This window comes from Oncorhynchus mykiss, chromosome 30 (assembly GCF_057628025.1).
Source record: "Oncorhynchus mykiss isolate SJ-2025 chromosome 30, ASM5762802v1, whole genome shotgun sequence".
Taxonomy (NCBI): domain Eukaryota; kingdom Metazoa; phylum Chordata; class Actinopteri; order Salmoniformes; family Salmonidae; genus Oncorhynchus; species Oncorhynchus mykiss.
The window spans coordinates 12,481,898-12,504,976 of NC_143051.1; the positions used below are offsets into that span (position 1 = coordinate 12,481,898).

Consider the following 23,079-nt stretch of genomic DNA (forward strand, 5'->3'; position numbering starts at 1 on the left):
AACAGTTATACACTGTACCGTTCGAGAGAAACAGTGAACGGGTAAAAGAGCAAAGATACCAATATGTCCAGGTAAGACGTCTGAGGTTACGTACACAGCTGTACAAAATATTTACAGTAAAAAAAAAACACTAGCGTTTCTACAGTAAAACTGTGCACTTACTGTTTTTCAGAGAGTAATGGAGGTGGAAGCACTGGAAAGACCACATTTATTTGTATTTATCGATGAAGCTGGATTTAACCTTGCCAAAACACGGCGCAGAGGAAGGAATGTTATAGGTCAAAGGGCCTCTGTGGAGGTTCCAGGCCAAAGGGGGGGAAATATCACCATGTGTGCTGCAATGGCCAATGATGGTTTGCTTCTCAACACACCACTCATTGGCCCATACAACACAGAAAGGCTTATAGCTTTCATAGAACAGCTCTATGCTCAGCTAGTGCCAGCAGAACAGGGGGAGCCAGTAAGAAACCCCCAAGTTTTTGTCATAGTTTGCGATAACGTTGCTTTTCACCACTCTGCAGCTGTCACAGATTGGTTTGCAGCACATCACAGATTTATGGTTTTGTACCTGCCTGCATATTCACCCTTCCTCAACCTAATAGAGTAGTTTTTCTCTGCCTGGAGGTGGAAAGTGTTTGGTCACCACCCACATGACCAAATGTCTCTTTTGGAAGCCATGCGTGCCGGATGTGAGGACACGAGTCCAGAGGACTGCCAGGGATGGATAAGGCACTCCAGAAGGTTTTTCCCCAGGTGCATGGCAAGAGAAAACATTAGATGTGATGTTGAAGAAAACCTGTGGCCTGATGCTAGAGAGAGGCAGGATTAGCCGCTCAATTATTTGTTTGAATTACAGTATGTACTTTTAGTTTCGACCTTTTTTTTCTCATTACTGTAATTCCGTAAATTACTACAGACTATTGAAGCAAACTGCTAATTTTCATTTACCTTAAAGAATTGTTATGTTCTAAAAAAAATTATAAATCATGTGAAAGAATGTCACTCTTTTCTTTGAAGAAAATATTACTTTGTATGAAGTCACTGAAATTGTTCAAACTGTAAAGATGAAAAGTTTGTATTTTCTGTATTGGTGTTTGATGCTAGTGTTTTTACTCTCAGTGTGTTCTGAGTGACAGTGTGTGTTATCTCAGTGAGGGTTGTGCATAGTGTTTGGCTGCACTGAGCGTGTTTTGAGCCATGTGTTAAGAGTTGAGTTGCTTGGAATGAGTTTTGCAGGTGATGTGAACTGTTTAGCTCAGGTGACTGTTGGTAGTGCAGACTGTAGTTAGTTTTGCACATGTGACTCCAGTTGTGCCCACTGTCGTTTAGCAATCGAAAAAAACTAATACAACAACGTGATGTAAAGTCAAGATCAGAATTAGCTGTAAGAACTTTACAACAACAGTTTGTCAACCGACACAGTAGAACATTGAGAGTGATTGGCCACCACACACACACACTGTAAACCATGGATGTCCATCCATGTCCCGAGGACGTCGGGTGATGCCTTCTAAACCCTCCACTAGGGGCTGCGGTGAGCGCTTTAACCACAAGAGAGTTTTATCCCTATCCCAAACCTTAACCCTTAACTCAATCATGTGTTATTAATGCCTAAACCCTAGAGTTGTTTTTGTTTTAACTCAATGTTTGACTTGAACTGAAATAGGTGCCTGTATTCAATTTGGGTGCCAGTACTGTCTATCTTTAGGTGCAGAAGCTCCACAATACTTTTGAGCTAATATTCTATAAGAGGGCCAGGAGCTCAGGCAGTAGAGAAGTTGAGGTGCCGGTATTCAGCGCCGGTTAACTCCTGCCATGTCAAGCAGTGTTTCAACTCTTTCCCAAATCTTAACACTTAACTTAACCATTTGGAATTAATGCCTAAATTGAACCACCTGAGGCGCCAGCAGCAGTAGGTGGCTCAACCAATCGACATGGCAACCCAGGGTGTCAGAAAAACATGCACACACTTACACACACTTACACACACTTACACACAAACACACACAGACTTGTGTAAGATTTGTGTTGTGGAGAAATGACCAGGCAGGAGACGATTAGGTTTTGTTTAGTCAAAACCCCTCGTGCTCTACAGCCCCCGGCTCAATAGTGTGCATGTGCATTTCCTATTAGGTGTAGTAACGTAACACTGCCGTAATGCATTACTGCTTAGTAACAGCATAGTAACTAATATAAAACAGATGTAGATCCCAGATACTTCAATTTGGTTTCAGGGATTAACTGGGAGATGGTACAACCTATTGATCGTATGGAGAAACCTGTAGAGTGGAAAAGCCACACATAGAAACTTAAAAATAAGAGGTAGTGTGTAGCAGTAATTTCACATAATCATACCACAAGGTAGCTACTCGACCTGCTTCATTCATGATGAGAAAACGAACTAGAACCCACTAAGCTAGCTTGCCAAGTTCCTAGTTTGCTAACTATCTTATATGAAGCAGTAATAAACAATATGCCTAAATGTTTTTAAATGTTAGCTGTCACCGTGTGGCCTGAAAGGGAGTAAAAATGGGAAGGAAATGTTGTTATTTGTTGGCAGTTTTCTTTTACCCCTCAATCAAGCCTAGCTAGATAGCTAGCTAGCCCTACTGGCAGCTGGCCAAAATAGATAATAATGTAGATAACTCACTTTTTTGTTTCTTCTGTTGTCAGTTCGACCACACACCGTTTACACACTCATTTGTAGCGCACAATTAAACAAATGACAGTTGGAACTCCTTGGCAGAAAATATATGATTCTTGTTGCTAGGCTACAAGTTGCAGTGCTTTTAGCTTGCGGATATGTGCATGCTTTTATCCAGAGGGAATCCAACAATGATGGCTAGTGTCTAAGAATGATATGGATTTAATATTTGTCAAATGATTGAGCATGTCCTCAAAACTCAAATAAGCATCAGAAATGCTCCTTATTTACCATCTCAAAAAGCTAATCAAAATCTTAATATGGACCTCAGTCAAGAGCATACATATCCATTGTGTGTGGTGAGAAATTATAGTATGTAGGCCTACCGTCTGTATTTGTCACCATAGAGACAATAAGAGGCCTATCTCAGGGTATTGAATGAGCCCATATCTGAACAGAGGAAATGTCAATGTGTGATATTCAGATTAATCCCAACACCATATATGTCTAAAAGACACATCTGGATACAGAATGTCAGGATATGGTGCATATATCCACAAAACTTAAATATACAATGGACATGGTCTGTATACACTCTCTCTCTCTCTCTCTCTCTCTCGTAGCTGAGCGAAAACACATAATCCGTCCTGTGCTTTGTTGAGAGAAATGAGCTATATCTCTTCGTTGAGTGGGAGTTTTTCATATGTTATTTTGCTCGTTCTGAGCTCTGTGCTCCAGCAGACATCACAAAAGAGACAAAGAGACATTAAACAGCTCAGCTAGCCATGAACTTCACTGAAACCATCAGAAACTGAACTTCACTTTATGGATTAATAAGTATACAGACCCTTTGTACAACAACAAAAAAAGTTTGCGTTCCAAAAAAGGTCTATAGCATAAAAACAGATCATTTAGCTGAAAGTGCACTACATGACCAACAGTATGTGGACACCAGCTCGCCGAACATCTCTTTCCAAAATCGTGGGCATTGATATGGAGTTGGTCCCCTCTTTGCTGATATAACAGCCTCCACTCTTCTGGGAAGGCTTTCCACTAGATGTTGGAACATTGCTGTGGGGACTTGCTTCCATTCAGCCATTAGAGCATTAGTAAGGCCGGGCACTGATGTTGGCCGATTAGGCCTGGCTCACAGTCAGCGTTCCAATTCATCCCAACGGTGCTCAATGGGGATGAAGTCAGGGATCTGTGCAGGCCAGTCAAGTTATGCATTGTTACGTTGAAACTGGAAAGGGACTTCCCCAAACTGTTACAACAAAGTTAGTAGCACATAATTGTGTATAATGTCATTGTATGCTATAGAGTTAAGATTTCCCTCCACTGGAACTAAGGGGCCTAGCCCGAACCATGAAAAACAGCCCCGACCATTATTCCTCATCCACCAAACTTTACAGCTGGCACCATGCATGAGGGCAGGTGGCGTTCTCCTTGCATTCACGAAACCCAGATTCATCCATCGAACGGCCAGATGATGAAGGGTGATTCATCCCTCCAGAGAAAGCATTTCACCTGCTCCAGAGTCCAACAGCTGCGAGCTTTCCACTGCTCCAACCGACACTTGGCATTGCGCATGGTGATCTTACTTACTGTAGGCTTGTGTGCGATTGATCAGCCATGGAAATCCCCTCTCTCTCTCTTGCTCTCTCTCTCTCTCCCTAGCTCTCTCAAATTTTCATTTTCTTGTTTTGTCTATCTCAATTCTCTCTAGTTTCAGTTTTAATGTCTCTTAGAGCTCTGCTCATCATTCTGTCTCTCCAACTCATTTCCTTTCTTCCCTCTCATGTCCTGTCTCATCTGATGGTCTCTTTCTCTTTATCCTCACCTGGCTCTTCTGATGGTCTCTATCCTCACCTGTCTCCTCTAATGGTCTCTTTCTCTTTATCCTCACCTGTCTCATCTAATTGTCTCTTTCTCTTTGTCTCCACCTGTCTTCTCTGATGGTCTCTTTCTCTTTGTCCTCACCTGTCTCCTCTGATGGTCTCTTTATCCCCACCTGTCTCATCTGATGGTATCTTTCTCGTTATCCTCATCTGTCTCATCTGATGGTCTCTTTGTCCTCATCTGGCTCCTCTGATGGTCGCTTGTCCTCACCTGTCTACTCTGATGGTCTCTTTCTCATTGTCCTCACCTTTCTCCTCTGATGGTCTCATTATCCCCACCTGTCTCCTCTGACCGTCTCTTTCTCTTTATCCCCACCTGCCTCCTTTGATGGTCTCTTTCTCTTTATTTTCTGAGTTCCATTCATGTGCTGTTCTATAACCAATTTCTGTGTTCATGCAAGTGGTTGACTGTACAAATCACAGTTGCTATAATTTGGCATTACGCCCAGTCGGTGCTTTGAGAACAATCAACTTTGTTTTGAGAACAAACAAAGATATCTCCGTTTCAAGGTCTCAGCTTAGAGAGGAGAAGCCTTGTGAGGTGTTGGTCTGGCACATGTTATGAAACAGCATTGGTCGGTCACATGAATGAAACAAAACGGTAATTATGAATTAATTATACTAAGTCATGCAAATATAACTTGTCTGTGTATAGCCGTATATAAGACAACTGCTGGGTCTGCCCATGAAGAGCTCCTGATTGACATGTGTACTATGGTGCATTGAGTTGGTTGGCACCTCTCCAGCGGACTGACAATAAACAATGATTCATTTAAGATTGACTTTGAGTGTCCCTGTGTAAGAATTTTTCCACAACACTCTCTTTCTCTTTATCTCCACCTGTTCCTCTGATGGTCTCTTTCTCTTCATCCTCACCTCTCTCCTCTGTACGCTCTGTAGGCTCTATAAGTACCTCCAACTTTCTCCTTGTCTTTCATTTGCTCTCGTTCTCCCCCTCTCTCACGTCACCCTGGCCATGGCTTTATTCCCACACTTGCGTTCTAAAGAGGCTTCTTTTTGAGAATGCGAAAATATAATGTTTTACTGAAATGTTGAAATTTGTGTATGTTTTAAATGCCAGGATTTCATGCTAATTTTGGCTTTGCATCAAGTAGAATTTGTTGCACACTGGTGAGGAAGGTAATTGTCTTTTCACACTCACGTTTGACAACAGCGGATATTCAGGATAGGGGATTCGCTCTGCAAAAATGTACAAAGGGCCGGGAACAACTGTGTTTGCACATTTGATGACACCTTCACAGTATGGATGAGTAGGATGTTGATATGTGTTGCTTACTGCATTCATTTTTTTACAGAACAGTATGTTCTAAATACTATATACTATATATTATTACTGTGTAATACTCTACTCTCCTCCCCTCTCATAATCTCCTCTCTTCTCCAATGCAACCTCGCCCTTCAATGGGTAGCATCCATACTCTCCTCCCCTCATATCCTCCCCCCCCACACCCCTCCCCCCACCCTGTTGAATATGAACCTTCCAACTTACCTAACTTCACTGTTAAGATTTAAAATTCAAGTTATCAAACCCGTTCACAGGGTTGGTTCACTCTGGAGACTCCTCTGGTGTCTACATGGTTAGGTAAATAACAGGGTTGGTTCACTCTGGAGACTCTTCTGGTGTCCACATGGTTAGGTAAATCAGCCTTCGGTTTCATTGCACCCTATGTTTGGAATGATCTCCAAAGGACATTTCGATTGGATGCTATGGTGTCCCTGGATGCTTTGGTGTCCCTCCTCCCCTCCCATCTCCTTGAACCCCCCTTCACTTGGACAGTGTCGACTCTCCACCTCCTCTCCTCTCTCCAGTAAAATATGTATAGAGGAGTGGGAAGGAAGGATAGAGAAGATGGAAAGATTGGAGAGGAAGGAGGAAAAGCAAACGAGAAGGTATTTTGGAGACATGGTTGGCAGTGTATTGAGGTGAGACTGTAAATACACCTTCACCTCTGGGAAAAGATGATTAACTTTAGATGTGGGTCTTGGGTCTTTTGTGGGTCTTTTTTTGGACGAGAGAGAGAGAGACAGAGACAGAGAGAGAGACAGAGAGACAGACAGAGACAGAGTGAGAGAGACAGAGTGAGAGAGACAGAGAGAGAGAGCGAGAGAGAGAGCGAGAGAGACAGCGAGAGAGACAGCGAGAGAGACAGCGAGAGAGACAGCGAGAGAGACAGCGAGAGAGACAGCGAGAGAGACAGCGAGAGAGACAGCGAGAGAGACAGCGAGAGAGACAGCGAGAGAGACAGCGAGAGAGACAGCGAGAGACAGCGAGAGACAGCGAGAGAGACAGCGAGAGAGACAGCGAGAGAGACAGAGACAGAGACAGAGACAGAGAGAGTGAGAGTGAGAGTGAGAGTGAGAGTGAGAGTGAGAGTGAGAGTGAGAGAGAGAGAGAGAGAGTGTGTGAGAGAGAGAGAGAGAGGTAAGTCTTGTTGGAGGTAACCACCCACAGCCTATAACATGTTCACTTATTGTGTGCAATTTTTTCAATAATTTTCATTCAACCGCAAGCTGCAGCATGACGCAATAGCTGGTTTGAGTACAGGAACAACAGGATACTATAGCAACATGTTGTGATTTGTACATGAGGCTATATTAAATGAAGAAGGAAAATGAAAGAGCGAGAGAGGAGAAAGGTTAATTTAAGGTACCAGCTGTTTTTGGTTTGGCTGTTTGAACCCTGTGATGATGTTTCTATTTGTCATTAAAAGCACTTGTGACTGTGACCGCAGCATAATTGTGTGTATGTGTGTTTGTGTAAATCTCCTCTCCTCACCCACACAAACCTCACTATTTTCTGGGTGGCATCCATATTCTCCTCTTCCCCTCCCATCTCATTGAACACCCATTCACTTGGACTGTGTTGGTTCTCCACATTCTCTCCTCTCCTCTTCTCATCTCTACCTCCTCTCACCTCCTCTCCTCTCCTTTCCTCCCCTTTCCTCTCCTCTCCACTTCCTCTACACCCGTCTCATCTCGCCTCTCCTCTCCACTTGCTCTCCTCTCCTCTCACGTCCCCACTCCTCCTCTCCTCTCACCTCCTCTCCTCTCCTCTCCCTTGTGTGGAAGGTGGTGGTGGAGAGGGGAAAAAATGAGAGAAGGGTCTCTATGGTGGGGGTGGGCAATCATAGCCCCAGTATCCTTCATTTAAAAAGCATGCGCAATTGGATCGCAGATTGATCTTAAACATCCTAATAACACCTTCCTTTACGTAGAACTAATAACATGAACGTAATAACTGGTCAAATACTAGAGGACTGCTTTGAAGTTGGTGGGCTGAGAAGAGTGAGCTCTCTCCGTCTTGTTACCAAGCAACTGATACCTTTGGGTAGCCGATGGATACGAGTGACCTCACAAGATGAACACTGAGCCAAGGCTTTGCTGGATCATGATCAGTTTATATTAAGAATGGTCTCCTGAGAGGCATCCATGAAACTATTTATTTTTTAGCAAATATTGCACTGACATGAGCATATATGTCAAGTTTTGGCTCAGTATGGTACTATTAAGATACAAATTGGAGGCTAAACGAATATGACAGGGGTAGACAACCCTGTTCCTGGAATGCCACAGGTAAGCCTATTGCAGGATTTTGTTCCAACTAGGCACCACACCTGACTGAGCTAATTCATCAGTACAGTGATTACCTAAATTCAATGCACATGGTCTTCCAGGTGGGTTAAATCAAAAACATGAAGTGCCTGCAGCACTCCAGAACCAGGGTTACCTACCCCTGTTATAGGATATATATTTATGTGGGTTAACGCTACAAGCCTTGGGAACCAAAGACAAGCTTACCATATGAACTGCTAATACTATCCCAGAGATGACAGCTTCTTCTGCTTCTCACAGTATGATACTACTGCTGTTGCTGTCATCTGACTAGATTGTTGCTGTCATCTGACTAGATAGTTGCTGTCATCTGACTAGATTGTTGCTGTGATCTTACTAAATTGTTGCTGTCACCTGACTAGATTGTTGCTGTCATCTGACTAAATTGTTGCTGTCATCTGACTATATTGTTTCTCTCATCTGACTAGATTGTTGCTGTCTTCTGAATAGATTGTTGCTGTGATCTTACTAGATTGTTGCTGTCATCTGACCCGATTGTTGCTGTCACCTGACCAGATTGATACAGTGTGAATGACAGCAGCGTATGGACATTCACATTGGTAGATCAACTGTGTTGTATTGACTTGCATTGTCAGGCAAACGTTGCATCCTCGTCCACAGAGGTACACTTATCCGGGTTGTCAGGAGACTGTCAGGGGGTTTCGTCGACTCCCAGCTCCAGTAACAGGATGTGTTTAAAATGGCACCCAATACCCAGAATTTAGTGCATTCCTTTTGACCTTGGCCCAGATTCCGATTCCAATTCTTTAATAGTCACATGCACAGGGTTGCAGATGTGATTCCAGCTCCAACACGCAGGAATAGTGAAATAAAATAATTAAAATGGTAAAAAAACAACAATAGAACTACATAATACCACTGTAACAGTGATGAATAAATACATGTTCATTGTGGTGGAGTCAGAGTAAAGACTGTCGAGGGGGTGGGGTGGAATGACCATAAGGGGAGCAGCAGTATGAACACTGAGGGGGTGGGGTGGAATGACCATAAGGGGAGCAGCAGTATGAACATTGAGGGGGTGGAGTGGAATGACCATAAGGGGAGCAGCAGTATGCACATTGAGGGGGTGGGGTGGAATGACCATAAGGGGAGCAGCAGTATGAACATTGAGGGGGTGGGGGGGGGATGACCATAAGGGGAGCAGCAGTATGAACATTGAGGGGGTGGAGTGGAATGACCATAAGGGGAGCAGCAGTATGCACATTGAGGGGGTGGGGTGGAATGACCATAAGGGGAGCAGCAGTATGAACATTGAGGGGGTGGGGTGGAATGACCATAAGGGGAGCAGCAGTATGAACATTGAGGGGGTGGGGGTGGAATGACCATAAGGGGAGCAGCAGTATGAACATTGAGGGGGTGGGGTGGAATGACCATAAGGGGAGCAGCAGTATGAACATTGAGGGGGTGGGGTGGAATGACCATAAGGGGAGCAGCAGTATGAACATTGAGGGGGTGGGGGGGAATGACCATAGGGGGAGCAGCAGTATGAACATTGAGGGGGTGGGGTGGAATGACCATAAGGGGAGCAGCAGTATGCACATTGAGGGGGTGGGGTGGAATGACCATAGGGGGAGCAGCAGTATGAACATTGAGGGGGTGGGGTGGAATGACCATAAGGGGAGCAGCAGTATGAACATTGAGGGGGTGGGGTGGAATGACCATAAGGGGAGCAGCAGTATGAACATTGAGGGGGTGGGGTGGAATGACCATAAGGGGAGCAGCAGTATGAACATTGAGGGGGTGGGGTGGAATGACCATAAGGGGAGCAGCAGTATGAACATTGAGGGGGTGGGGTGGAATGACCATAGGGGGAGCAGCAGTATGAACATTGAGGGGGTGGGGTGGAATGACCATAGGGGGAGCAGCAGTATGAACATTGAGGGGGTGGGGTGGAATGACCATAGGGGGAGCAGCAGTATGAACATTGAGGGGGTGGGGTGGAATGACCATAAGGGGAGCAGCAGTATGAACATTGAGGGGGTGGGGTGGAATGACCATAGGGGGAGCAGCAGTATGAACATTGAGGGGGTGGGGTGGAATGACCATAGGGGGAGCAGCAGTATGAACATTGAGGGGGTGGAGTGGAATGACCATAGGGGGAGCAGCAGTATGAACATTGAGGGGGTGGGGTGGAATGACCATAAGGGGAGCAGCAGTATGAACATTGAGGGGGTGGGGTGGAATGACCATAAGGGGAGCAGCAGTATGAACATTGAGGGGGTGGAGTGGAATGACCATAAGGGGAGAAGCAGTATGAACATTGAGGGGGTGGGGTGGAATGACCATAAGGGGAGCAGCAGTATGAACATTGAGGGGGTGGAGTGGAATGACCATAGGGGGAGCAGCAGTATGAACATTGAGGGGGTGGGGGGGGGATGACCATAGGGGGAGCAGCAGTATGAACATTGAGGGGGTGGGGGGGAATGACCATAGGGGGAGCAGCAGTATGAACATTGAGGGGGTGGGGGGGGGATGACCATAGGGGGAGCAGCAGTATGAACATTGAGGGGGTGGGGGGGAATGACCATAAGGGGAGCAGCAGTATGAACATTGAGGGGGTGGGGTGGAATGACCATAAGGGGAGCAGCAGTATGAACATTGAGGGGGTGGAGTGGAATGACCATAAGGGGAGCAGCAGTATGAACATTGAGGGGGTGGGGTGGAATGACCATAGGGGGAGCAGCAGTATGAACATTGAGGGGGTGGGGGGGAATGACCATAGGGGGAGCAGCAGTATGAACATTGAGGGGGTGGGGGGGGGATGACCATAGGGGGAGCAGCAGTATGAACATTGAGGGGGTGGGGGGGAATGACCATAGGGGGAGCAGCAGTATGAACATTGAGGGGGTGGGGGGGGGATGACCATAGGGGGAGCAGCAGTATGAACATTGAGGGGGTGGGGTGGAATGACCATAGGGGGAGCAGCAGTATGAACATTGAGGGGGTGGGGGGGAATGACCATAGGGGGAGCAGCAGTATGAACATTGAGGGGGTGGGGGGGGGATGACCATAGGGGGAGCAGCAGTATGAACATTGAGGGGGGTGGGGTGGAATGACCATAAGGGGAGCAGCAGTATGAACATTGAGGGGGTGGGGGGGGGATGACCATAGGGGGAGCAGCAGTATGAACATTGAGGGGGTGGGGTGGAATGACCATAGGGGGAGCAGCAGTATGAACATTGAGGGGGTGGGGGGGGGATGACCATAGGGGGAGCAGCAGTATGAACATTGAGGGGGTGGGGTGGAATGACCATAAGGGGAGCAGCAGTATGAACATTGAGGGGGTGGGGGGGGGATGACCATAGGGGGAGCAGCAGTATGAACATTGAGGGGGTGGGGGGGGGGGGATGACCATAGGGGGAGCAGCAGTATGAACATTGAGGGGGTGGGGGGGAATGACCATAGGGGGAGCAGCAGTATGAACATTGAGGGGGTGGGGGGGGGGGGATGACCATAGGGGGAGCAGCAGTATGAACATTGAGGGGGTGGGGGGGGGGGGGGATGACCATAGGGGGAGCAGCAGTATGAACATTGAGGGGGTGGGGGGGGGGGGATGACCATAGGGGGAGCAGCAGTATGAACATTGAGGGGGTGGGGGGGGGGGGATGACCATAGGGGGAGCAGCAGTATGAACATTGAGGGGGTGGGGGGGGGGGGATGACCATAGGGGGAGCAGCAGTATGAACATTGAGGGGGTGGGGGGGGGGGGATGACCATAGGGGGAGCAGCAGTATGAACATTGAGGGGGTGGGGTGGAATGACCATAGGGGGAGCAGCAGTATGAACATTGAGGGGATGGGGTGGAATGACCATAAGGGGAGCAGCAGTATGAACATTGAGGGGGTGGGGTGGAATGACCATAAGGGGAGCAGCAGTATGAACATTGAGGGGGTGGAGTGGAATGACCATAAGGGGAGAAGCAGTATGAACATTGAGGGGGTGGGGTGGAATGACCATAAGGGGAGCAGCAGTATGAACATTGAGGGGGTGGAGTGGAATGACCATAGGGGGAGCAGCAGTATGAACATTGAGGGGGTGGGGGGGGGATGACCATAGGGGGAGCAGCAGTATGAACATTGAGGGGGTGGGGGGGAATGACCATAGGGGGAGCAGCAGTATGAACATTGAGGGGGTGGGGGGGGGATGACCATAGGGGGAGCAGCAGTATGAACATTGAGGGGGTGGGGGGGAATGACCATAAGGGGAGCAGCAGTATGAACATTGAGGGGGTGGGGTGGAATGACCATAAGGGGAGCAGCAGTATGAACATTGAGGGGGTGGAGTGGAATGACCATAAGGGGAGCAGCAGTATGAACATTGAGGGGGTGGGGTGGAATGACCATAGGGGGAGCAGCAGTATGAACATTGAGGGGGTGGGGGGGAATGACCATAGGGGGAGCAGCAGTATGAACATTGAGGGGGTGGGGGGGGGATGACCATAGGGGGAGCAGCAGTATGAACATTGAGGGGGTGGGGGGGAATGACCATAGGGGGAGCAGCAGTATGAACATTGAGGGGGTGGGGGGGGGATGACCATAGGGGGAGCAGCAGTATGAACATTGAGGGGGTGGGGTGGAATGACCATAGGGGGAGCAGCAGTATGAACATTGAGGGGGTGGGGGGGAATGACCATAGGGGGAGCAGCAGTATGAACATTGAGGGGGTGGGGGGGGGATGACCATAGGGGGAGCAGCAGTATGAACATTGAGGGGGTGGGGTGGAATGACCATAAGGGGAGCAGCAGTATGAACATTGAGGGGGTGGGGGGGGGATGACCATAGGGGGAGCAGCAGTATGAACATTGAGGGGGTGGGGTGGAATGACCATAGGGGGAGCAGCAGTATGAACATTGAGGGGGTGGGGGGGGGATGACCATAGGGGGAGCAGCAGTATGAACATTGAGGGGGTGGGGTGGAATGACCATAAGGGGAGCAGCAGTATGAACATTGAGGGGGTGGGGGGGGGATGACCATAGGGGGAGCAGCAGTATGAACATTGAGGGGGTGGGGGGGGGGGGATGACCATAGGGGGAGCAGCAGTATGAACATTGAGGGGGTGGGGGGGAATGACCATAGGGGGAGCAGCAGTATGAACATTGAGGGGGTGGGGGGGGGGGGATGACCATAGGGGGAGCAGCAGTATGAACATTGAGGGGGTGGGGGGGGGGGGGGATGACCATAGGGGGAGCAGCAGTATGAACATTGAGGGGGTGGGGGGGGGGGGATGACCATAGGGGGAGCAGCAGTATGAACATTGAGGGGGTGGGGGGGGGGGGATGACCATAGGGGGAGCAGCAGTATGAACATTGAGGGGGTGGGGGGGGGGGGATGACCATAGGGGGAGCAGCAGTATGAACATTGAGGGGGTGGGGGGGGGGGGATGACCATAGGGGGAGCAGCAGTATGAACATTGAGGGGGTGGGGTGGAATGACCATAGGGGGAGCAGCAGTATGAACATTGAGGGGATGGGGTGGAATGACCATAGGGGGAGCAGCAGTATGAACATTGAGGGGGTGGGGTGGAATGACCATAGGGGGAGCAGCAGTATGAACATTGAGGGGATGGGGTGGAATGACCATAGGGGGAGCAGCAGTATGAACATTGAGGGGGTGGGGTGGAATGACCATAGGGGGAGCAGCAGTATGAACATTGAGGGGGTGAGGTGGAATGACCATAGGGGGAGCAGCAGTATGAACATTGAGTGAAATAAAAACTAAAAAGTAATAATATACATAGTAATAACTGGAACAGTGAGAGTTGTCCAACGGGGGAATAGCAGGTAAGGTAAGTGAGAGTTAAGGGTGTGTGGGGGGGGGGTCCATGATGCTCTGGTACTGCCCGCGTCTGAGTGATTGAAGTAGGGAGAACAGGGCATGGCTTGAGTGGCTGGGATCTCTGATGATCTTGGCCTTCCTGCGACACCTGGTGTTGTAGGTGTCCTGTAGGTCAGGCAGTGTGCACCCAATCGAGCGTTTCGGCTAAATGTATAACCCTCTGAAGAACCTTGAGATCCTAGCCTTGCGGTCCGCGGCGGTGGAGTTGCCATACCAGGCTGAGGCAGCCTGACATTATGCTCTCGATGAACTGAGTACGCACTCATGTCCTCGTGTACAGGACCCGTGTCGAGGAGGTAATGTTGCCTACCTTCATCACTTGGAGGCATTCCATCAGGAAGTCCAGGACTCAGTTACATAGGGAGCAGTTCAGACCCAGGCCTGTGAGCTTTGTAATGAGCTTATAGGGCACTATGGTATTGGAGGCTGAGCTGTAGTCGATGAACATCAGCCTCACATATGCATTCCTTTTGTTCAGGTGGGTGAGGGCAGTGCAATGGTGATTGCGTCAGCCGTGGATCTCTCAGGGCGGTAGGCGAATTGGAGAGGGTTGAGTGTGTTTGGGTGGGAGGAGGTGATGTGGTCTTTGACTAGCCTCTCAGAGCACTTCATGGTGATGGAAGTGAGTGCTAGTCATTCAGTTATCACAGGGATGATAGTGGACATCTTGAAGCAGGTGGGTATAAAGGCTTGAGCTAGCGAGAGATTGAAAATATCAGAGAACAAAACAGCCAGCTGGGCTGCTCTGAGGCCATAGCTAGATGAGGCTAATCAAAAGTAGCGCACTGTGTTAGGAGTAGGGGGCCATTTGGGATGCATTCATATTCACAAAGATTATTACACATCCTGTTTTTTCACAATCTAGACTAAATGTGTATTTCTATAAAGTGCTAGATAAATACAATCTAGTTAATTGATCTCTCTCTCTCTCTCTCTCATATCTGTTGGAGCTGAATCAGGGAGGCCCTCATCTTGCTAGACTTGTTATGTTCTCCATCCAGCTGTACAGTATGTATGACCTTGTCTATAATATTGGTGTGAAGAGATGTACATCAATGGCTCTTAAGTTCTTGACTATAATGGAACTCTACTGTATATATCTTCAAGAGTCATTTGAGGCACCAGTAGTGATCTTATGTTTCACACAGATACTGTAGAACTGATAAGGATCTGACTGAAGATCAAGGAACACCCAGCAGAAAAGACCAGCAGGAAATCCTAGCAGTGCATTTGAATTTAATTTGAAGAAAAAAATAACATGTCCTTTTTCATGTTAATCCCTTGACTTAATGTACATATTTGTCACGTTCATCATAATGATTGGACCAAGGCGCAGCGTACTTAGAGTTCCACATCTTTTTACTACTAAGTGAAAGTCACAGCAAAACAAAACAATAATCTCAAACGAAACGTGAGGCTAACAATAGTGCTAACAGGCAACTATGCATAGTCAAGATCCCACAGAACACAAAGGGGAAATGGCTGCCTAGATATGATCCCCATTCAGAGACAACGATAAACAGCTGCCTCTGATTGGGAGCCATACCAGGCCAACATAGAAATATAAATCACCTAGATGACCCACCCTAGTCACACCCCGACCTAACCAACATAGAGAGCTTTTCTCTATGGTCAGGGCATGACAGTACCCCGCCCAAAAGGTGCGGACTCCGACCGCAAAACCTGACTCAATACGGGAAGGTCTGAATGGGCATCTACCGTCGGGGGCGACTCCGGTGCGGGGCGAAGTACCCACTCCACTCGCGGATACGTCATCTTCAATGGCGACTCTGGGGAGGGGATTGTCGCCGGGTGCTCCGGACCATGGATCGTTGCCGGGGGCTCCGGACCGTGGATCATCACCGGAGGAACCGGACCGTGGGTCATCACCGGAGGAACCGGACCATGGTTCGTCGCCAGAGGTTCCGGACTGGGAACCCTCGCAGGAGGCTCTGGACTGGAAACCCCTACTGGAGGCTCTGGACTGCAGACTGTCACTGGAGGCTCTGGACTGCCGACCGTCGATGATGGTTCCGGACCGTTGACCGTTTCAGGAGGTTCCGGACTGTGGACCGTCGTAGGAGGACCCGGACTGTGGACCGTCGTAGGAGGTTCCGGACTGTGGACCGTCGTAGGAGGTTCCGGACTGTGGACCGTCGTAGGAGGTTCCGGACTGTTGACCATCGTTGGAGGTTCCGAACTGTGGACCATCACCGGAAGCTCTGGACTGGGAACTGTCGCCGGAAGCTTGGTGCTCAGGATGAGCTCGAGCAGCAGGCACAGGACGTACTGGACTGTGGAGGCGCACTGGAGGCCTGATGCGTGGGACCAGTACAGGTGATACCGGGCTGGTGACACGCACCTCAGGGCGAGTGCGGGGAGGAGGCACAGGCCGTACTGGACTGTGTAGGCGCACTGGAGGCCTGATGCATGTGACTGGCACTGGAGATACCGGGCTGATGACATGCACCTCAGGGCGAGTGTGGGGAGGAGGCACAGGCCGTACTGGACTGTGTAGGCGCACTGGAGGCCTGATGCATGTGACTGGCACTGGAGATACCGGGCTGATGACATGCACCTCAGGGCGAGTGTGGGGAGGAGGCATTGGACGTACTGGACTGTTGACAAGCACTCCAAGGAAAGTGCGAGGAGCAGGAACAGGACGCACCTGACTGGGAAAGCGCACTTGAGGGAGAGTGCGAGGATCTGGCACAGGACGCCCAGGACTGTGGAGATGCACTGGAGACCTGGTGCGTATGGCCAGCATCAATGGTACCGGAACTTTAACACACTTCACATGGAAAGTGCGAGGAGCTGGCACAGGACATACTGGGTTGCGAAGGTGCATTGGAGACCTGGTGCATATAGCCGGCATCAATTGTTCCAGAACTTAATCTCTTACTCCCACCCGAGACGCAGACGTCTCATCTAGACACCTGGAAATGCAAATGCGCTACGCTAAATGCTAAATGTACTCGTTAAAACTCAAACGATCATTAAAACACACATGCAGGGCATTGAATTAAAGCTACACTCGTTGTGAATCTAGCCAACAAGTCAGATTTTTAAAATGGTTTTCGGCGAAAGCATGAGAAGCTATTATCTGATAGCATGCAACACCCCAAAATACCTGAAGGGGACGTAAACAAAATAATTAGCGTAGCCGGCGCAACACAAAACGCAGAAATAAAATATAAAACATTCATTACCTTTGATGATATTGTTTGTTGGCACTCCTATATGTTCCATAAACATCACAATTGGGTCTTTTTCCCGATTAAATCCGTCCATGTATGCCCAAAATATCAATTTGTATAGCCTGTCTGGTTCAGGAAAAAGCTCAGTTCCAAAACGCAACGTCATTTTTTAAAATTATATAAGTTGCCTATATTCTTTGACAAAACACTTCAACCTACTTTTGTAACCCAACTTTAGGTATTTGTAAACGTTAATAAATCGATCAAATTGATCACTGGGCGATCTGTATTCAATAGCAGCTACTCAAGAAAACGTTGTCCTTTCTCTCTCTTCCAAAAATCTCTTCCTGTATGCCGGACGAAATGAAGGATCTATTTGTCATTACACAAAGGATTTTTGTCAACGAAAATGACGTTTTTGGCGACATCGTGTGGAAGTTCTAGGAACTGCAAGCTCCCGGCTATATATTTTTGCTTGCAATAAACAATTCAGAGACTGGCGGATTAATACTTGTGTCATCTATGCACTTAAATAGTGAATGGAGGACACTTTTCCTGTGGTTCATTTTTATGCCAGCTAGGTAGGCTATACTCCTGTTGTAAAGTGAAGTAATGTGCTCAATATTAGGAAAGTTTAGAAATGTAGTACACCTAGCCTATAAAAAGCTGATGGGATCCTCCTCTTCTTAATTGAGGCCATAATAACTCTCTTTTCTCACGCAATTGCATAGCCTTTAATAAAAACGCATTGATGTCAGAGTACTTAGTGACAATAGAGTTTTGTGAGCCGGGCAGTTAGAGCGTTTGATAGGTTACTAATGACCATCAGCAGCATCAGAGTTTGGAGAAGCCTAATTACCGTGACTAAACGTCATGTCGTTATGACTCGTGACCGCCTGTGGGGCGGTAATGCGGTCACTGTAAGAACCGTAGCTGATACCTGGTCCTTGGTTGAGGACCTGTGTTGGAAATGTCCAGGCTGATACCTGGTCCATCTCTAATAAATCGTCTCTACCCTCTGTCCTTTTGGCGAATATGCAATCACTGGAAAATAAACTGGATGAGCTCCGTTCAAGGCTATCCTGTCAACGGGAAATTAAGATCTGTAATATATTATGCTTCTCTGAGTCACGGCTGAAGGAACACATGAATAATATAAATCTAGCTGTTCTTTCTATGCATTCGCAGGACAGAACGTCAGAGTCCGGGAAGGGATGGTGGTGTCTCTATATTAACAACAGCCGATGCGCAATCTCTAATATTAAGGAGGTCTTGAAATTCTGCTTCTGTAACGGATGTGAAACGGCTAGCTAGTTAGCGGTGGTGCGCGCTAAATAGCGTTTCAATCAGTGACGTCATTTGCTCTGAGACCTTGAAGTAGTGGTTCCCCTTGCTCTACAAGGGCATCGGCTTTTGTGGAGCGATGGGTAACGATGCTTCGTGGGTGACTGTTGTTGATATCTGCAGAGGGTCCCTGGTTCGCGCCCGGGTATGGACGAGGGGACGGTCTAAAGTTATACTGTTACACTTGCCTGAGTTAGAATGCCTCATGATAAACTGTAGACCATATTATTTACCAAGATCATTTAAGTTTTTACCAAGATCATCTATATTTTTCATAGATTTCTATTAACCAACACAAACCAATGCTGGCACTAAGACCACACTCAATGAGCTGTATAGGGCCATCAGCAAACATAGAAAATATTCATCCAGAGGAGGCGCTCCTAGTGGCCGGGGCTTTTAATGCAGGAAAACTGAAATCTGTTTTACCTAATTTCTACCAGCACTAGAGGGATAAAAATTATAGAACTCCTTTACTCCACACACGAAGATGGATTCGAAGCTCTCCCTCGCCCTCCATTTGTCAAATCGGACCATACTCAAACAGGAAGCACCAGTGATGCACTAAATGCTGAAGTGTCCAATGAAGTGGATGCTAAGCTACAGGACTGTTTCACTAGCACAGACTGGAATATGTCCTGGGATTTATCCGATGGCATTGAGAATTTTACCACATCAGTTACCGGCTTCGTTACTAAGTGCATCGACAACATTATCCCCACAGTGACCACATGTACATATCCCAACCAGAAGCCATGGATAACAGGCAACATCAACAATAAGCTATAGCTGTCACTTTCAAGGAGGAAGACACCAGTTCGGACGCTTACAAGAAATCCTGCTACTCCCGCCGATTAACCATCAAACATTCAAAGCATCAAGATAGGACTTAAATTGAATCCTACTGCACCGGCTCTGACGATCTTTGGATGTGGCAGAGTTTGAAACTATCACGGATTTCAAAGGGAAACCAAGCCAAGAGTAGCGAGCGAAATGCCTTCCTTCTTAGATGCGACACCGAACCATGTGTGAGAGCACCAGCTGTTCCAGACGACTATATATGATCACGCTCTCTGTATGCTGCAGAGCCAGATGGATTACCTGGGTGCATACTCAGAGCATGTGCTGACCAGCTGGCAGGTGTTTTCAATTACATTTTTAACCTCTCCCTGACCTAGTCTGCCAATACCTACATGTTTCCAGCAAACACCCATTATCCCTGTGCTTAAGAACACCAAGGTAACCTGTCTAGATGACTACCGCCCCGTAGCACTCACATCTGTAGTCATAAAATGCTTTGAACGGCTAGTCATGGCTCACATCAACATCATGATCGCAAAAACCCTGGAACAACTCTAATTTACATACCGCCCCAACAGATCCACAGATGACTCAATCTCTATTTCACTCCACACTGCCCTTTCCCACCTGGACAAAAGGAACACCTACGTGAGAATGCTGTTCATTGACTCCAGCGTAGCGTTCAACACCATTGTGCCTTCCAAGCTCATCACTGAGCTAAGGATCCTGGGACTGAGCACCTCCCTCTGCACCTGCATCCAGGACCTCCTGACAGGCTGCTCCCAGGTGGTGAGGGTAGGCAACAACCCATCCACCACGCTGATCCTCAACACATGGGCCCCCACAGGGTTTTTATTTATTTTTTATTTGAAAAAAAAGGGGTGAACGCTAAGTCCCCTCCTGTACTCCATGTTCACCCATGACAACCTCTCCCTCAACGTGGGCAAGACAAAGGAGCTTATCATGGACTACAGGAAACGGAGGGCCGAGCACGCCCCCATTCACATGGACAGGGCACTAGTAGAGTGGGTCGTGAGCTTCAAGTTCCTCGGTGTCCACATCACTAATGAATTAACATGGTCCACACACACCAACACAGACTTGAAGAGGGCACAACAATGTCCCTTCCCCCTCAGGAGGCTGAAAAGATTCAGAATGGGCCTTCAGATCCTCAAAAAGTTACACATCTGCATCATTGAAAGCATCTTGACTGGCTGCATCATCGCGTGGAATGGCAGCTGCTTGGCCTCCAACCACAAGGTGTTTACATAGGGTAGTGCGTACGGCCCAGTACATCACTGGGGCCAAGCTCCCTGCCGTGTACCATGCGGTGTCAGAGGAAGGCCTTAAAATTGTCAAAGACTCCAGCCACCCAATGCATAGATTGTTCTCTCAACTATCGCATGGCAAGCGGTAATGGAACGCCAAGTCTGTAGCCAAAAGGCTCCTGAACAGCTTCTACCCCCAAGCTATAAGACTGATAAATAATGTAGTTAATCAAGTGGCTAAAAGGACAATTTACATCCACCCCCGTTATTCTGATTTTTTTATCTTAATTGTTTTGCATTGACTCCCCTCCCACTGGCTCCCCTCCCACTGGCTCTATGCACTATACTTTACCTACACACACACATACTACACTGACACTCCAACACGCACACACACAAAACATTCACACATGCATATTTACGCCATATACACACACATACACAAACATACACACACATGCATATTTACACCACATACACAAACACATACTCTGTTTATTATATATACTGATATCCTTGTCACTTTTACCCCTACCCACATGTACATACTGTATTAACTCAACTACCTCGTACCCCTGCATATTAACTTAGTACCGTTACTTCTTGTATATAGCCTCAACATAGTTTTATCCTATCCTTTTCTTTGTTTGAAACTGTCTGTCTTACTTTTTAACTCTGCGCTGTTGAGAAGGGGCTCATAAGTAGGCATTTCACTGTAAAGTCTACACCTGCTGTATTCGGTGCATGTTGTAACGGTTTTGACTTGAGGTTATTATTTATAGGGGTGCCAGGTAGGTTGTGCCTACCAGAGAAAACATTGGTTTCTCCTTTTGGTTTGGGAGGGAATGAGTCCCATCTGGTCCGTCAAGTCTACACCAATACAAAGGACTTATGTAAAAGTCAGGATGGAAATAAACTTTTCATAAACCCTTAAAACATTGTAAAGAACTTCAAAAACAACTATATTATTTTGCGTGGGTTGTATTAGCAACATCAATGATTACACACACATAATAATAACACAATGAGTTCTGGTTCCTCCAAAAATGTCCTGTACCTCGGGCCTAAAAAGAGTCTAGCCCGGTAAAGGAGTTCAGTGAACTCAAGTGACTTTTGTCACGCAATGTTTGTCCGTTCATTCCGTGTAGCGTAAACCCAGTATTAAATCATACAATCAATATAACAATTTTACCACAGAACTTTAAAGCGTATCAGCTCTTACTCAGTCCTCAACTAGATCTAACTACATAAATCATCACCGTATACATCATATCAAAACAAATGAAATACCGTATACAAAACGGTGGTAGTCAGTCGGTCAGTCAGACAATCCAATCCGCCAATAGATCTCCAGCGGAGAAAGGCCACGAAGAACGGAGAGGTGTAGTCCACGGACGCAAAGAGTGGATCCGATCCTGGGTAAACTCTCTTAGGCTACAAAACACACGTTTAACGGCAACAAAACAACCGGAATAGAGAAGCTTCGGGAACTGAGGGTTGAACACATCCTCATTCACGTCTCCATCACAACCCCACTTTTGCGCAGCTGATGCTGGCTATTTAATTGGGAATTAAAAGGAAAGCACCCTATTGGAAGGAGAAGCACTGAGACGGTTCAGAATAATTCAGGGCCGTCACAATGTGACCAGTAAAATTTGATTTGATGCTTGGTAGAGAAACTGTGTGTTAGAAATGTCCAGCATGATACCTGGTCCCAGCCGACGTCTGGTAGAAAACGGGTGGATGGATTAAGTGCATGATGTTTTTCCCTCTGGTTAGTATTTCTCCTAGTCACCTCACTTATCCACTCTCATCAAGTCTCTGTTTTCATCTCCAGCCAACAGCTGCTTGACACTGACCCATATTTAGTACAAACATGACCTACCAACTTGTTACGTTTGTGATGAAGTCCTCATGTAAATTGCCATGTTTTCTTATTAGAAGGTCATGTGCAAGGCAATGTGTAATCACATAATCCACAGGAGGCTGGTGGCAACATAACTGGGGAGAACGAGCTTGTGTTAATGACTGGAGCAGAGTGAGTGGAATTGTATCAAATTCATCAAACACATGGTTTCCATGGTTACCAGGTGTTTGATGCCATTCCATTTGCTCCATTCTGAACATTATTATGAGCCGTCCTCCCCTCAGCAGCCTCCTGTGACATCATCTCATTGAGTATGTATCTCCTTTAGCTCCTTTCAGAGAAGTGTGATCATCATGAATGCGTACCACCAAAGCAGAACCTGATGTACTGTGTAGGAGTCACACTCAAAAGGCCTCAGAGGCCTGCACTTAAGAAAGCAGTAACATTTGCGTGTCAATACAAAAAAGCTGAAAAACTGGTTCCCCTAGCTCCAAGATAAAAAATTACGTAGCATGAGGAGAGGATTTGAGAATGGTAGCATTTCTCGAGCCCTGGACCTCAGCATTTTTTTC

General features: G+C 47.3%; 1 protein-coding gene across 1 annotated transcript; it reads right to left on the reverse strand.

Annotated features, from left to right (window-relative positions):
• Window positions 1-14,504: 14,504 nt before the first annotated feature.
• LOC149970203 (uncharacterized) lies at window positions 14,505-18,222 on the reverse strand. Its single transcript, XM_090227438.1, has 3 exons — window positions 18,087-18,222; window positions 15,726-16,378; window positions 14,505-14,636 (listed from the first exon to the last, which is right to left on the reverse strand). Exons 1-3 carry the CDS (start codon window positions 18,220-18,222, stop codon window positions 14,505-14,507), a joined length of 921 nt encoding a protein of 306 aa, XP_090083564.1.
• Between the last annotated feature and the right edge of the window lie 4,857 nt (window positions 18,223-23,079).